Source organism: Vanellus vanellus (genome assembly GCF_965231255.1).
Source record: "Vanellus vanellus genome assembly, chromosome: 21".
Classification (NCBI taxonomy): domain Eukaryota; kingdom Metazoa; phylum Chordata; class Aves; order Charadriiformes; family Charadriidae; genus Vanellus; species Vanellus vanellus.
In genome coordinates this window covers 8,891,146-8,907,913 of record NC_138926.1, presented here as the reverse complement: position 1 = coordinate 8,907,913, position 16,768 = coordinate 8,891,146, and the positions used below count along the sequence as shown (strand labels likewise).

At 60.5% G+C, this 16,768-nt stretch overlaps 1 protein-coding gene and 1 long non-coding RNA gene across 3 annotated transcripts in view; one reads left to right on the top strand and one right to left on the bottom strand.

Annotated features, from left to right (window-relative positions):
• Positions 1-6,071, bottom strand: part of ZBTB16 (zinc finger and BTB domain containing 16) — a 59,651-nt gene extending 53,580 nt beyond the window's left edge. The window contains exons 1-2 of one of the 2 annotated variants that reach the window (XM_082493766.1): positions 6,021-6,071; positions 4,241-5,578 (exon numbers count right to left, since the gene is read on the bottom strand). In XM_082493766.1, the coding sequence (XP_082349892.1) occupies positions 4,241-5,508 (1,268 nt within the window). In that variant the 5' untranslated portion in view covers positions 5,509-5,578; positions 6,021-6,071. Of the gene's footprint in view, positions 1-4,240; positions 5,583-6,020 lie in introns of both variants that reach the window. The other variant, XM_082493767.1, reaches the window with a different exon arrangement.
• A 3,835-nt stretch (positions 6,072-9,906) lies between these two features.
• Positions 9,907-11,931, top strand: LOC309680278. Its single transcript, XR_014269916.1, has 3 exons — positions 9,907-10,028; positions 11,596-11,698; positions 11,871-11,931. It is a non-coding gene; the product is annotated as an uncharacterized lncRNA (long non-coding RNA).
• Positions 11,932-16,768: the final 4,837 nt, after the last annotated feature.

Here is a 16,768-nt window from a genome sequence, read left to right as displayed (position 1 = left end):
TGGCAAAGAAAGAGCCCAAAGCTGGAACGTCCCCCTACGCGGCTGCTTGAAGTTTGCTACGGCATTAACGTTACAGCTCCGTGCAGACCGGCAGGTCACGGGGACTGCCGGGAGGGACCTGGATCCCCGCGGGAAGCTGCGGATTCCCCGAGCGGGAGCATCTCGGACCGGCGGGAGCTTCGACGGCTGGTCCTGCCCACCGGACCGGTGAGAGCATCAGTGCCTGGTCCAGCACTGGTTCCGCCCTGCTGGAAGCGGAGAGTCAGACCTGCTGCTCCTCTGCCCTCCAGAAATGGGAAAAGAGGGCAAAACTCGGCAGTTTGGGGTCTCGTGGCTGGTCGGCAGCCAGGGTGGAGGAGCAAGCCTCCTTGCTCCTACCCTTAGGACACTCCGTGGGAGCACACCTCCTTTAGGTGACAGCTCAACCATGAAACCTCAAAATGCAAAACGCGGATGTCAAAACTGGAGGGGAGGCCGTTCCCGAGGAGTGTCCCCCGTGCGACAGCGGGGACAGGCACCTTCCAGCCACAGCCGCTCCCGGGGCAGCCGTCACCCCTCGCCAGTCTCCGCTGGCCGGAGGCCACCATCGCCGCAGAGCACGTTCCATTTCATCTTGCATCTCCGCCTCGCGCAGACGCACGGGGCAAACGCTGGCAGCAAGCGGCACCGCTACCGTGAGCGAATTCCCAGGCAGCATCGGGGTTTGGATGCTCGGCTAATGAACTTTATGGAATCGCATCCCCTCCCAGGGTCTTCCCCGTTGCCATCGACATTACAAAAACGAGACCACCACGCCTTTTATAAACTTTTAAAGTATTTAACTTCCGATGAAAAACTACTCTGGGCTCAGCCGGCGGCTCAGCACGGCGCTCGCGTTGCAGCTTGGGAGGTTTTTCTTCATACAAACCAACCCAAAAAGGGCCGCTGAACTATGGCTTTTTTGTCTGCAATTAGAAGCGACGATCGATACTAACATTAGATTAAGTTTGAACTTTGCTGAACCTAGAAGGAAATCTTTTATAAAAAAAATTAAAGAGCGGCCGACTCAATATACACTCAATTAGTCAAAATCATAAGCTCGGGAAAGAAGAAAAAAAGCCAGACCGCGCAGCAGCCAGCAGGTTCGGGGACCCGAAAACCCCGATGGGAGCCAGTGCCGAGGCTGGCGGCCACTCGGCCACCCAAAGCTGACAGCTCAGTGCTCCCTGCTCGCCCGCCGGGGCACAGACGACGCTGCCACGAGGGTGTCCGGAGCCGCGCTCCCGCTTGGGGCCGGGGCAGCCGACGGTCCCTCGGGCACCCTCCGGCACCTGGGGCAGCAGCCCCCCCCCACGCTTGCCGAAGCCGGCGAGAAGCCAGCCCAGCCCTCTGCTCTGCTCTGCTCTTCCCGCGTGCGTTTCCCATACTAATGAAGGCAGGAACAACACTCAGGAGGCTCCCAGACTATAAACATATATATTTACACTTATATAGGCATGTGTGTGTGTAAACAAACATCCCCGCCATATGCATACACTCGCTTGTGCGATGTAAACAGGCGCGGTACGCGGCGGCTCCTTCAGCTCCTTGCAGAAAGAGCGGTGTCGGCTCCGGACGGGTTCAGGCTCTGTCTGTCACCTGCCATGGTGCCGGGCAGCCCAGCATCCCGCCGGGGCGGCGAGCATCCCGCCGTACCGTAGCGTGGTGGTGCCCCTCCCCAGCAGCTGCCCTGGCGGCCCCCAGCTCACCGCAGCTGGGAACGACTCTGCTCCGGGCCCCACCACGCTCGCTTCAGGGTCGGAAAGCAAAACCACAGCAGCAAATGCACGGCAGAAAGAGGTCAGCGAAAGCCACCGGCCGACGAGCAACACGGCGCTGCCCTCGGCACATCCTGCCCCCGCCACCAGCCGGCTCGGGGAGGGGGTGCCAGGACCTCGGCGCGGGGAGCAGACCCCCCCGGACCACCTCTCCACCAGGCACCGGAGCGGAGAGGAGCCCGTAGCCGGCACGGCGCAGCTGCCGCCAGCACCAGAACTGCTCCAGCAGGGAGTTACAGATCCCAGTCCAGCGTAGATGCTGTTTAACAGCTCCATAAATACAATAGGAGCCCACAAATCCTCCCCAAATGGTAATTTCCAGCACGTATCAGAACACAAGCACCATAAAAAAGCCACACGAGACCTCGCCTGCACACAAACTGCCTTAGACTTAGACTTCGGGGGGTGCAGGGGTAAGTTGCTTTGACTGTTGCCCAACGCCTTCCAACGTGGACGGTCTCACAGATCGGTTTGGAACGGGCTCCCAGGATCTGGCTCGCCCTGCAAAGTTTGCCGGCGCCAGGTAACCCGCCAGAAAGCACGCACGGGCAAAGGCAGTTTGGTGCTGCCTTCAGCAACCGCCTTCGAGGCGTCGCTCGCCGGGGACGGCGCTCCCCCCCTGCTTCGCTCAGCCCCCAGAGCCCACCGGAGCGGGCGCGTGCCCAGCCGCCACGTAAGGACCAGCAATAATTAAGAAATAAGCTAGGGCCCCGCAGCCGGGCCGTCAAAATAAGGCAAGCACAGCAAGGCGATGTGAAACACGGGGCCACGCTCCCCCCTCTCCCGGCCACGCGGGTGCGGGGGAAGGATCCGACCTTGCGGCCAGCACTGCCCGGGGCAGATGCCTGGCCGGAGCAGCCGGGCAGCCCCGGCATCGCCCTCTCCTGCGCCCGCATCGGTCCGCGCTCTCGGGCTCAGCGGGGGAAAGGGAGATGGCCGAGGCCGTGGCAGAAAGGCACGTTAAAATTCTCCCTGAGCCTTCACTGCAGCTCTCCTCCGGTGACGTTCGGTCTGCATCACCGCGCGGCCGGCGAAGAGCCGCACTGAGGCAGCTTGGGGCACGCTAACCGACACAAGCCCCCGCTCTGCCGCCGGCGAGGCGGGGGAACAAAGCAGAAAGCGGCTGCGCGCCCACAAAGAGCTGGGGGACCCCTCGGCGGGGTCCGCGGCACCAGCCAGACCCGAGTGGTGATGCTGCTGGCGCTCGCAGACCCGCGCGGGGCTCAGAACGCCGGAGGGGCCGCTACCACCCCACACTGGGAACGTTCCCGGGCTGAACGTGCGGGAGCTGCTGCTCCGGCACGGCAGCGCATCCCGCACCGCTGGCGGGCGGCGAGCGTGTCGGCAGCACCGGCTCCCCTGCCAGAGGTGTGCACCGCCACGGCCACCGTCCCTGGAGCGCGTTACGTGCATCAGGACTAATTAACCTGTTGATTCATTAAAAAAATCAGTGCGCAGCCCAGGGAGGCTGCAAGCAGCTCCGGCACCGCGCCGGTGCTTGCTGCCTTCCCCCAGGCATGACGCTGCCGCCCGCGCCGGGAGCCAGCACGGTGCTCACCGGAGCACGCCCAGCACCAAGGGGTTTGACCGGCGGAAGCTGATTTAGGTGCCGTAATTAACGCAGCTCTGTTCCCCAGCCAAATCAGGGAACGAGCTCTGGTCCCTGCTCCCGCGATCAGGAGACGGTAAAGAGGGGAGCAGCGAACTGCCGTGCCGATAAACACCACTGCGCTCCCACCCCATAAGCAGCTCCCCAAGTCGCGGGGCTCGGCGAGGGCATGCAGATCCTCCCTCCCCACACCCCCCCCCCGAGCTGAGGAGCCCCAAAATCACACCCACAGCCGCTGGGGGCTCAACCCTGAATCCACCGTCCCCGCAGGGACGGACCCCCGGCTGCGCGGCAGCAGGAGCCTCTGCGCGCGCCCCAGCGTTACCCAGCCCGACCTACGTGTCACTTTGTGCAAAGTGCAAATATTTCATAAACTGGGGAGCTGAGTGGCACCGAACCAGCGCCTGCAGCCAGCCCCAACGCCGGCGCGGGGAGCCCACCGGTCTCTCCCCTCCTCGCCCCGCAGGGGGGCTCAGCTCTTGGCAGAGGGTGGGCGAGGGCAGCCCGACTCCGCAGCATCCCTCTACACGCGCATCCCCACACTCCAGGGTTAGCAACCGTGAGCCGTTCGGCAGATGCCGGCCCTGGAAACCGTCGGGGTTTGGGCTAGCAGGAGACACCCACGACCCGAGCCCCGTCCGGCGCTCACTGGAAGGAACCTTCTGGCGCGGCTGCCAGACCTGGGAAAGTTGCGACAGCTGTCCCTCCGCGCGCACCGCTCCGCGTCCCGCTTTCGGGGTCGGCGGTGGGAACTTTGCACCGGGCACGCGCCACTGCCCGGCCCGAAACCGCGACCCTCCGGCCAGATGTCGCCCGCCGCGGCGTCGGCACTCACCTGTGCTGCTCGAGGGTCTCGTTGTCCGGCAGCTCTGCCCCGCACACGCTGCACTGCTCGCCCAGGGCTCTGCTCTCCGTCTTCATGCCGGCCGCCAGCTCCCCCAGCTTGCTGAACAGCTCCCGCTGGATGAAGCCCTGGGGCAGCAGCCCCCCGTAGGCGCTGAAGTCCATGGAGACGGCCAGGGCCGGCTGCACGTGCAGGGCAGACGCCACCGAGGGCGGCACGCCGAGCACCGGCTCAGTCTTGTGGTTCGGCAGCAGGGAGTAGATGCCCAGGGGTTTCCCGTCCTGGGTGGCGGCGGTGGTGGCGGATGGCTCCGGCCCCAGCGGCAGCCCCTGGCCGGGCTCAGGGGGCGGCTCGGCGCCCTCCTCGCGGGCGTAGTGCAGTTCGCGGGCGCTGGTGATGACACTGCCGCGGGTCGGGGTGCCGGGCCCTTCCTTGCCCTTCTCGTCAGGCTTCTCCCCGCCGGAGGCGCCGGGCTCGGCTGTCTGGGGGCTGTCGCGGCTGGAGGCGTCGTCCACCTGCATCGCTTCGGTTTTGACCTCAGCGAGGCCCGGGGGGCGGCGGGCGGCGGCAGGGCGCGAGTCCTCGGGGGTGGCGGGCGGCAGGGCGCCCTGCAGCAGCGACTGCCCGATGGTCATCAAGCTGTCCACCGCCGCCTTGGTGGGGCTCATGGCGGAGAGGGGGCCGAAGGAAGCGGAGGCGGAGGGGCTCTGCTCCAGCGTGGCCGCCGGCAGGCTCTGGCCAGCCGTGCCGGCGTAGCCGCTGTCCTCGCCAACGGGCTTGGAGACGAAGAGGCCCTTGATGTACCTCGACTTCCTCTCCTCCTCTTCCTCGGCGGCACCTCCGTCGGCCATGGTGACCTCGGCGTCGTTGTCCTCGGAGGCCTGGATGGTCTCCAGGATCTTCAGGCACTGCTCCTCCAGGTACTCGATCTCCAGGATCTCGGCGGCATAGAGCAGGTCGTCCAAGTCTTCAACCTTAGCCTGCAGGGTGGCGGTGTAGGCATACTCCAGGATCTGCTGGAAGGTCTTTGGCGAGAGGAAGTCCAGGGTGTAATGCTGGCTGTTGCGGTGGAAGAGGATCTCGAACATCTTGCTGGTGCAAGCCAGCACCGTCCGGTGCGCGTGGAACTCCTGGCTGTCCACCATGATGACCACGTCGCACAGCGTCCCCGCCAGGCGCATCTGGTTGGCTTTGTGCAGCAGCCCGGTGGGGTGGCAGGGGTTCTGCAGCTGGATCATGCCCATCTTAGTCAAATCCATGGCGCTCCCCAGGCTCACTCATCAGGGTGCCTCGCCGTCGCGCAAATCTGGGACCAGCTTTGTGTGCCGACTATCTGAGAAAACAAAAGGCGGACGGGGGAGAGGAGCGGGGCGAGAGGGGAGGGAAGGGGGGGGGGAGAGAGAGAGAGAAAGGGGGAAAAAAAGGCAAAAAAAAAAAAAAAAAAGGCAAAAAGAGGAGGGCCGGGGGAGGGAGGGGAGGGGGAGGAGAGGGAGGTTAGTCCGACGCGCCGAAAAGTTTCTGCGCCGGGCTCGGCGGAGGAGCCGCGTCCGCGCCGCCGCGCCGGGAGAAGGGGCGCACCCCCCGCCGCCGCCACCGCCGCCCGCCGCCGCCGCCGCGCCCCGTCCCGCCCGCGGGGCTCCGCCGCCCGCCGCCACCCCATCAGGTGCACGGCGAGCGGCAGGCGGCGGGTGCCGGGGCGGAGGGGGGGGTGGCGTCCGCCGAGGATGAGGGGGGGGTCGCCTCCCGCCGCCCGCCCCCTGCCCGCACTCACGGCGGCCGGCGGCTGCTCCGGCAGTTCGCACTGCCCGCTCTCATCGCCGCCGCCGCCGCTCGCCGCGCCGCGCAGCAAATCACGGCGGCGCCGGCCCACGGGCCGCCCCGCGCCCACGTCAGGCCGCCCCCACCCACCCGCCCGCCCCCCACCCCACCCGCCCGCTCCATCTTGAGTGCGGGCGCCCTCCCCCGGCCCCCCCGCCGCACCTTGCGGGGCCGAGCGGCGCGCAGCGGGGCCGGGGCGGCGGCTGGACAGCGCTGCCCGCCGCGAACATGGAGGAGGAGGAGGAGGAGGAGGAGGAGGAGGAGGAGGAGGAGGAGGAGGCGGCGGCGGCGGCGGGGGGCCGCCCGCCCCACCCGCGCCCACGCCACACAAAAGCCACCCCCCGGTGCGGGGGGACACACGGGCACCGGCCCCCCTGCGCCACACCCCCCCGCCGCGCAGCCCCGCTGGAGGAGGGGGAGAAGGTTAAACCCAAGCGGAACACCAAGTTTGGGGCCCGGCGATGGGTTTCGGGCCAGGCGCCGCCCGTCAGCCCGATAACGTGCGGCGACCCCCGGTGGGGCACCCGCCCCGCGTCGGCACCGGTGGCACACGCTCGGCGGACCCTCGCGGCGGGTGGCTGGGGATGGGCGATGGAGGTCTGCCGGCAACGAGCGGCGACGGCAGCCTGCGAGAGGGAGTGAAGCAACGCGGGAAGGGGGAACGCCGGCAGCGCTGTGACACCGACAACAACAGAAAAGGGCAGGGGTCTCGCGCCCCACGCGGCGGGCGCTGCTCCCCAGGCAGAGCATCCGTCGCCGGGGTCACGCGTGTGGTGCCGGCTGCGCTCGGTGCGTGTGAAGACCCGTGTCATCGTCAGGGGACGGCACCGGTAGCGGCACCGCAGCCCTCTCCCTCCCCGGCACTACCCGAGCACACCGCAGCCAGCGCGGGGCCCGGCCTCGTCAGCTAAAACAACAAATACGGACGGTATTAGTACAAAGATACCCTTGGGGTAAAGCAGCGCAAATGTAATCTAAGGAGAACGTTATGGGGAAGTGTGTTTATAATTATAATGGGATTTAATGTACTTTGGGACCAGATGATAGCAGTCATTTAACGAGAACAGCCTCATAACAGAGGCCTCACAATGAAAGGCGGCGCTGCTCGGGTTATTAGACGCGTATGATAACGCAGCGCTCGCGGTAGTATACTTAAGGGTAAAGCATCAGCTACCCCTATTTTTTCGGGGGTCATAACTCTGCCGTTGTAATTGGCAGCGAAAACGCGGAGCGCAGGCAGCCAGCGTGCCTGCAGTATGGGTTTTTTAATTGCCTAAAACTGCTCCAGTTCCTCCCCCTCCCCGACTTTTACATCCGAACGACTGAACGGGGGGAAACAGCGAGACAGTGCGGTTTCAGGTGTTTGTTTACCCTCCTCTAACTTTTAAAAGGCTTCATTTCAGGACTGAAATTTTGCAGACGGTTAGGGGTATGTTTTTAGCGTAACTCGCATGAAATTAAGCTGCGTGAGTCCCATTAGCAATAATGGAAATCCCACGGCTAAATTCCCAGGCAGCATCCTGAAAATTAACCCCCCAGTCCTCCCCGTCAACCGGTGCGTTGCGCTTTTTGTTGCTCCTCCAACACGTACAGTAAAAGCTACCCGGTTGTTTAAGAGGCTGACGCCCCGCAGCCGCCCCTCCACCCCGAGCAGAGGAGCCCGGCGTGCCCGAATCCCTGCAGGATTCGCAGTGTGCCGCCGCCGCCGCGGTGGGGCTATGGGCAGAGCGCGCCGCTGTCTCCACAGACCTCCCTGGACAGCGGAGGGTTCGAATGCGAAGGCTGTTTTGCTTCTAGAGGCGATGCAAGGTGGAAGAGCTTGTTCGAGACTCTGGCCGGAGCATCTTTCCACGAGCCACGTTGTGGCAGCCAAAAGCAAAGGGACCTCCTTTTGCTGGGGGATTTCTCCCCTCGCCCATCCCTCTTTCCCAGCGGGACGCACCAAAGGAAGCTCTGGAAACCCCAGAGCTGCCCAGGGCACCCGGGAGGTCTTTCTCCCGACCCCTCCGGCCAGCCCACACCGGCTCTGCATAAGCCTTCTTTCCTCCCAAACTCCTACGGCCCCACGCACCCAGGAGATCCCTTGCTGGCATGGAGCCAGGGTGATCACGACACGCATTAAACGGGGAAAAGCCAAAAACTCTTGTCCGTGACCTCAAGCATCCGCTCCCTTTCCCCCAGCAATGCCCCCCCTGCGCTGCGCAGGGGAAATGCTAAAGAAACGCCGTCTCCTCCCTGCAGAGCCTCAGCCAGCGCGCCCGTGACCTGGCTTGCGTCGGGTACCGCGATCCGCAGCGGAGAGGACCAATCTGGACGCATCTGCACACCAATGAGGAGGAGCAAAAGTAGCTCCTTGCCTTAGTGCCCCGGGGAAGGGAAAAAAACCCACGTCCCAGGTTGGGGCACCGAGGCTGGTGGCGGGAGCAGCCCCGGCACCCTGCGGGGCGGGGGGCAGTCGCAGGGCTGCCCAGCCCCTGCAGCCCCCTGCGCGGGGCCCACGGGGGTGCCGAAACCAACCTCGGGAAGCCGCCACCGCGGCGGCCCTCGGGGTCGTCTCCCCGCGCCCCGGCACGGGAGTTAATCACCCGTCGCTTCCCCCCCAGTACCTTCCATTTCCCTCCCATCTCTCCCCATCAGTTTCCAATTTATTTACTTTTCTGATCTTAATCCCCACCTTGTAGTGTAACGTGTTTATTAGAAAGGAACCAGCACGTTAAATGAAGCCAAGCTGGGCTCTCGTGTTAAATAGCAGTCACGCCCAAGTGCCTCTCCATGTGCCATTACTCCAAGTGATTGAGGCAATTTCTTCCTCCGCCACGAGTTTCAGTTGTAAATCTCTCAACCAGATACGGGGGCAATGATGTGCTGCCTGGTGCGATTATTATGAACCTCCAGCGTTAAACTCGTGAGACGTCCGGGGTTTCTCGGGAAAGTCTTCCCGTGAAAGGACCAGGCGGAGCACAAGCGTCCTTCCCGAGGAACCGAGGCATCCATTCAGGTCCTCTTCTAGCCCCCACCCTTCATTTATTTTGGACGGGGAGACACGAACGTTCGCTTTTCCCGACAGAAATAGCCCGGCCGGGCATCAGCAGGCCCACAGAAAGAAAAGGTCCACAAAGCACGGGCAAGGCAGGTACGAGTATTTCAAGGGATGACGGCCGCTTCAGGCTGCTCCTCCAGGACCCAGCTCGGCAGAGGGAGAGGACGAGGAGAAGAAAAGTCTCCAAAACTACAGTAAGAAAGGAGATTCCTTGTTCAGGATGCCCAGCCCACAAAACAACCATCAGGAGACACAGCTTCAGCAAGAAGGTCCCCCAACATCATCCGTCCTGGAGAAAGGGAGAGGAGGAGGACTCCCCTGGCTGGCTCCTCTCCATCTCCATCACCCCAAAACCCACGCGGAGGCAGCTGCTCTGCTCCTCTCCTCTGGGGAAAGGCCCTTTTCCATCCCCTGCCCTCCTCCAGCGGTGTCAGACGGACCCATCCTGCCCCACTTGCCACCCGGGGAGGGGTGCGACCAAACGGCTCCCACTTCTCCAGCTCCGATTTGGTCGCCCCCACCCCGGCTCTGGGCTCTGCCCCCAGACCTCTTCTCGCCGCTGGCGGCGCCTGAGCTGCGCACCGGGTGAGGGCACAGGGGCTTTCCTACAGGGCAACTCCTACATTTGCCCGGAATACTTTTGTTTTGCTTTTGGTGCGTTGGGAGGGTTTTCCAGTCTCACTAGCGTGGAGCTGGGTTACGAAACAGAGGACCAAGGAGTCTGCGCAGCAGCAGATCTGTTTTAACTCAAGTCAGAAAGCCGTGACTCTTAAAAACTGATTTTTTGGTATCCCTCCAGACTTTGAAGCATCCGAGCTCTCGCATGACCAGGATTTTGTCCGGCCGGGTAGCTCTGCTCGCAGATGGGGCAGAACGCGGCGCTCTACTTTCGCGTGCGGCAGGCTGACAGCTTATGAAAAGGTGATTAAATGTGTTAGACTTTAAAAAAAAAAAATCCAACCAACCAACCTTAAACGCACAAAGCTGTTTGTCAGGCGGAGGGAGGGAGGCCGCGGCGGGCCCCTGGAAGGCTGCTCAGCGCGCAGCCACGGCGCGTTAAGCTCCCTGTGAAAGCCATTGATTAGCACCGGGATGTGTCCGAGCCCTGCGGATACCGGACCCGAGCGCATTGTGGCGGCACGGGGGAGCGGAGGGGCCGGGAACAGGCCCTTTATTGTGCCCCCGCTCGCCGCACAAAGGGAACCTGAGAGCGGCTCGGAGGACGCAGCTGGTTGGGGGGCTGCGGCGTGGGGTGCGCTGTGCCACGCGGCTCGGCGCTGTGCTGCACATAATCTGCGTGGCGACTCGCGCCGGAGCGAGTTGTTGCAGGAGCGCAGCGGTAACCACAGCCAGCGGAGCCGCGCCAGAGCTCTCCCGTGTCACGGGGAAGACGAACGTGTAAAGTCTTATAATTCGAACAGAGCTGCGCAGACATGTGTGGAGCCTCCCAGGGTGAGCGCGCTGCTCATCCACCGCTCCCCACGCGCCGGCCCTAGCTTGGCAAGGGATACGGTCCGGCCAGCGCTCGAGCGTGCGAAAAAGGCAAGGCAGCGGACACGAGGATAACTGCGTCACCCGCCTCGTGACCCAAGCAGCCTGGTGTGTCACCGCACACATCTGCGTGGCTCTGTCGGGCAGAACGGGGCTGCTGCACGCGCGCGTGCGTCCGTGCGCAACCGGCAGCTTCCCAGCCCAAAAAATCCTCTCTCGCCTCCTGGTTTGTTTTTTTTTTTTTTGTTAAGCTCGGCTCCTTTAAGGGATATTGCAGCCGAGCAACAAATGGGGGACACTAAAATCCTTATAGCACGACGCGACATTTCTGCTCGTAAGCACCGCTCTGAGTCACAGCGTTGCTCACCCGACGGAGGGGCCGGCGGGATGGATGCCCTCACATCCACGGAGCGGATCAGCATCCCTCCCGGGGTACCGCGGGATGGGCTGCCACACCAAAACACCTCCATGGAAGGAGAGATGTGCTGCTCCCGCCCTTCCAGGAGTGCATCCCTCCATTCCTCCCCCTTGGCTGAGGTTATAGACGCGGCGCGGCCCCTAAGACAATGAGGCTAATTAGTGGCTTACGGCCCTGAGCCCGCCGAGGCTGGAGGATGAGCGGGAGCGGTGACTCAGGAGGGCGGCAGCCCGGGCCAGCCTCCCCGCATTCCTCCCCTAAATCCCCCACACAAAAGGGAATTTAGCCACAGTGACTCAGCGAAGGAGCACAAACTTTACAGCCGGGCTTTGAACCGCCGTGTTTATGTATTCCCCCCCAGCAACACGCTGCCGGGTTAGTAATTAAATAAAAATGTCTCCCTCTAGCAGGCTATGACCTAATCATTTGTACAGTACCTATTTTTAGCATTACCCTTTGTACGTATTCAAGAGCTCGAGCCAGAGGCAGCAACTTTTGAAGTCCTAATAAGCAGGGGGGGGGGGTTGCCTTTGTTTAATTTGCTGTGTAATTATTTTTCCTCTTTTCCCCTTCTCTTAGCCTAAAGTATTTGACATCCTGCATGGGACAAGGAGAGAGATGTGCCAGGGCTTTAAATGTCAGCCCTAACTGTACGGCGCTGAGGAGGCTGCACGCGTGCTCGGTAAAGTTCACCCCGGGAAAAAAAAATACCCGCTTTTAAATAGAGCAGAATCGACACGGGGGCCTCAGCAAAGCACTGCTGGGGGGGCTGGCCCTGCCCGCCGGAACAGGGGATGCTCGAGCAACGTTCGGCTCCGAGTTTCAGCCTGCTTTTCCTTTTCGGTTCCCCACAGGGTCGGCGCGGCACTGGGGATGGCGATGGCTTCAGCGCGGCAGGACGTCACCCACGCCGGCTGGTCCCCCTGGGAGTGGGGCGAGGGGCTGCGCCTCCACCCGGGAGACCCCTCTTCAGGGGACACTCCTTCTCTAGAAGGATGGTGCCCAAGTGTAGACAGGAGCAAGAATTCCAGGCGAGTTAAATACCCATCCCACGCTTTTCTGAGCGCCAGCTTAACAGCTCATTAACATATTGCTTCAACCTCTCCCGCCTTTAAAGAGGATGGTTTTCAAGAGTCCCCGAATGACTTTGGAGCTGAAAAACCTGAAAGTCACTCGGGGCCACAAGTGGCATCGGCCGTCCCGTTGAAAGCAGCCAGTTTCCATGCCCTGGCGATATTCACAATCGTTTATTAGAGGGCACAAGCCAAATCCTGAATCCCAATCACTGAGCAAACACCTTTTCCCTAATTACACCTTTCCTCTCCAGCAAGGGCAAAGCTCCACAACCCATTTCCCGTCACATGAAGCATCTGCTCCCCTTTCCAGAGGGAGATATACATGAATATATTTATATAGGTGCCTCTGTCTGTGCACAGAAAAGGCATCACCAGTTTTGACAGCGCAAGCAAAAGCCCACACTTGTGGAAGCCTTTTCCCCCCAACTTCCCTTCCCTTAACATATCTGGGCACTAAATATTCACACAAAATGCCTCCACAGCGGGGGAAACTTCTGCCAAAAGGGGCCCCTCCTCCTTACCTTTCTTGCACGGGGGGGGGGGGGTAATAAATAAAAATCTAGTGGCTGAATCACACATCACGCACATCTTGTTTCTAAAACGTTTCTCAGATGATCTAGCTGCATAATGAAGGTATTTTAGTCAGATTAAATTCTTGTTCATGTCTTCCGTCATTCCCAACACTCCACTAAACTGTACAACTCCAAAATGTACGAGAGAGTCAGAATAAAGTCTGAGGCTGAATGTTACGGTCTAGGTTCAAGGTTAGATATTAACTGATTTTATTTTCTTAATAATTGCCAGAAGATACAATAAAGCCCCAGTATCTTATCTGGTCACAGATTCCTGAGTGACTGAAACCTCAGATAACATTTGTGCATCAAGACAGCTTGCAAACCGCCCTTTTCAGGGAGATATTTATGAATCCCTCGCGAAGGTCGGGAGAAATCAGCGCGTTCCAGCTCAGTCACAACGTCCGTGTCCATCGCCGCGCGTGCCGCGGAGGGGGGCTTCGCAGCCCAGCGGTGCCACGGGCTTGGCGCTGGGACAGGGAGGAAGGTGGCTTTGCGGGAGCTCCGGTGCCCTTGGACACGGCTGGAGAGAGCAGGCAGGGTCCACCTTCGGCCACACCACATTCCCTGCGGGAACGGCTCGATCGGCCTCCCAAGAATGAGAGTAAACACTCCTGCAAAGCCGTTCCTGGATAAGACCTATCTGCCCAGGGCCAGGGGCTCACACGTGTCCCTGCAGGCGGCCGGGGATGCAAACAGGGGGCACAGCACGGCTTGCGATGGGGACAGCTGACACGGGGCCCGCAGCTGCTTCCAAAATCCCCTCGACTCCTCTCGGGGTACAAAGTCCCTTTTGAAGCCCAGAAACCCAGCCCGCTGTTTCTCACCAGCGTGACACCCCTCCACCGCTTCTGCCCCTTCAGGTCCTTCATCCTTCGGCTGGGAAATACCAATTCCACTGCAAACAGACCAGAATTTCATTTCTCTCCTCCTTTTGAAAAAAAAAAAAATAAATAAAATTCTCCATCCCCAAAAAGCTCTCCACTAAACGCTTCTTGTCAGAGCATTTGCATCGCTGTCTCACTACAGAAACGGCTATGGCACCACCGGGGCACTGTGTGTCCTCGGTGCTGTGCGCAGGGACAGAGGGGGCGGGCAGGGAGCCTGATCCTGGGGTCACAGAGAGGAACGGCTTGGGGGGGGCCTGGAAAAAGAAACCACCTCCACTCACAACTCATGAAAAAAGTAATTATCCGGAAGGAGTGTGAAATGGAATAAGGGGGGGAAAAAAAAAAAAAAAAAAAAGGAAAAACCTGAAAGCAGATAGGAGTTGAGAGCCTCGGAGAGGTGCTCTGAGCACTGGCAGCTTGCTCCCCATCCCTTTCCCCTGCCTCGGGGATGCAACGCTTTCACCGCAGGACCTGTACCCCTACAGCAAACCGGCCGAGCACCTTTTCCCCCCCCCGTGGGTACCGCTGGAAACGCTCCCCAGGGGCAGGTGGGGGACAGGCAGTGCGCGTCGCACAGCCGCAGCGGGACCAAAGGGGCGGGAGGGAAGACGAATCTGCAGGCTCCAAAGAGGGGCACCGAGGCCGGCAGAGAGGGGAGGTTAACCTGACCGTCTGGGGGGAGAGCTTAACCCCGGGAGCAGATCAGATGTCGGGGGCACGGGAACGGTTCGGTTTGGGAAACAAGATATGGAATAGAAGGTTTAACGGCCAGCCAGCTCCTCAGCAGATGCTGTATGATGGCACGGAGCAAGGGGAGTTACTTAAATAGTTTTTCAGGTGAGAAACGCCTGGCTCGTTTCCCTGCGGATCTCGGGTGCTGACCACGTCCAGCTCTGGGCCCGATCCTCGGCCACACTCATCTTCCGATCGAGCACTGCCATTCCCAGGCCGTGGCTTCCCATACTGTACTGCATGCCGTCAGCTGCAGGAAAACACAGCGCTCACGTGCTGCCGACAAAAAAAGGCTTTATTTGAGACACGAAGAGGCGCTGCGTGAGCTGGCAGGTGAAATACTCCACCGGCGCTGCTCAAGAGTTCAGCCGAGGTGATGAGAAATAATCCTCACTGGCTTTAAAGCCTGTGAGTTTTGCAGTAATACCGCTCCTCATCGCATCCCTCCCCAGGAAGAGCGTTCCCGTGGGACCCAGGCAGCCCCAGAGCGTGCACCAGCAGATGGGCCGCATGGCGAAACTGCTGCGGCCGCTGCGCGCAGACCCAGCGCTGGGCTGAGTGCTGTCCTTTCCACTGCCGCCCACGGGAAGAGCAGTTATTCCGTACATCAAAGGCGTTTTTGAGGTGGTCATCGCCATGGTGATTACCTGAGAGCATCCTGCCCTACATCCTGGGGCGCTGAGCTGCTCCGGCAGGAGGGCAGCGTGTCCCCAGCCCGGTGGCAGCCACAGGGCTGCCTCGACCCACGCGACCATCGGCAAGGGAGTTCGGAAGCCTGTGTGGTGGACTCCAGCCACCGTATCTCAGCTCACAGTCACTGAACGTGGCGTTTTCTTCATGGTTTTCAGCATCTCATTCAAGGCTTCCGGCCAGGGCCGCGACTGCAAAGGATGCGATGCGCGTCTCCCCTGTGCTGGGCTTCGGGCACCGCCAGCACCGGCTGCCCTGGGCATGCCGTCCCTCTCGGTGAGCCGGAGAGAGCGGGACGCTGCTCCCGGGGACGCGCTGCCTCCCTCCCTGCCAGCCCCGCTCTCGGCACCCGGCCGCTGCCAGCCAGCCCTGAAAATCAGAAAGCTGACGGCAGGAACCAGCTTGGAGCAGGCGCGGAGGGAAACCGCCTCGCGCAGGCACAGAGTCCGCACCGTCCAGGCAACTCGTCGTGTTACTCGTGCCTCACGCCCAGGCTTTTTCACCAGTTCCTGGAAATTGGGAGGCTGTCGTGGGACGCTGGAATAGGACCAGAAAGTCTGGTTTAATCTGTGCTTTCAGTACTACTCTAATTTGAATCGCGCTTTGTCAGAATCACCCTTTGGATGTGTTTAGGGGGATCCAGTCACGGAGCAGGAACGGAAAAGTCCTTTTTCCTTACGTGTCGGCCACACGATGCCCAAGACGAGACAATTCAAGTCTCTGTGACCTGAAATGCTGTCTCTGTCCCTCATAATCCTAATCCTGCTGGAAATGGGAACCGAGTGCAAGTGTACGCCGCGTGACGCTCGCAGCCTGGGCTGCACGCAGGTCGCGATTGCCTCCAAACACCACTAAACAAGCATACAACTCAGATTTCTCTTTTCACAGTCTGAACACCTAACCTGCTATTCCACGATCAGGCTCCCGATTTGCCCTTTCCCCTGGCACAACTTCACCCTTTACAGGTCCCTCTGCGGTGCCGAAATCAGCGCCATGGGCACACGCCGGCAGCCAGAGCGCCTCGATGCGGTGCCCCGAACTGCCTCTGCAGGGACGAAGCTTGGACGGCAATAATGGACAGCGCTTGATAATTAATCCCGCCCTCAAGAGCTGCAGGCACCAGAAAGCTAGCGCCCTCAAACGAAGTAAAAAAATCAAGAGGCAGAAGGCGAGGCACGCTTACACGGAGGTGGGTTCTTCTCCATCGGTGCTCCCGAGAAGGTCCGTGCGCAGAGGGAGGAGAAGTGGGGGGAAGGAAAGGAGATGAGTGAGAGCGCTGCCTGCTGCAAATATTGACATAACCATTATGGGCATGTATAAAACTCCCATTTGCGTGATGCGAGCGTGATATTCTTTGAATACTTCTGTCTCGAGGAATTCTTTATTTTGCCATAGAAGAAAAATGTTTTCATATTCTCTCCTGCCGTTCAGACCTGCAACCCGGCGAGCCCTTTTGCCCTTGAGAGCCATAACATTATTTGTTAACATTTTTATGATGCCAAATGGTCTGTGCTAGAACGGGTGCCATTCTTTAGCTGGGAAACCATATGGCATGCCGAGTAATAAATAAGGTATTGTGATAGTTAATGAACCTAATTGCTAGCAAAGGCTTTAATACAGAGAATGTGCTGCTGAGAATTTAGCACCACATTAGAGATGCAGCAGAGCTCCTCTGACTTCTGAGGCTTAATTTAAGTTCTATATTGCAAACTCCAGAAAATAATTCCAAACCCTCCTGCTGGAAAAGCAACCTGCTGGTAGACTGTGATTATACTGAATTACTAAAATCGCA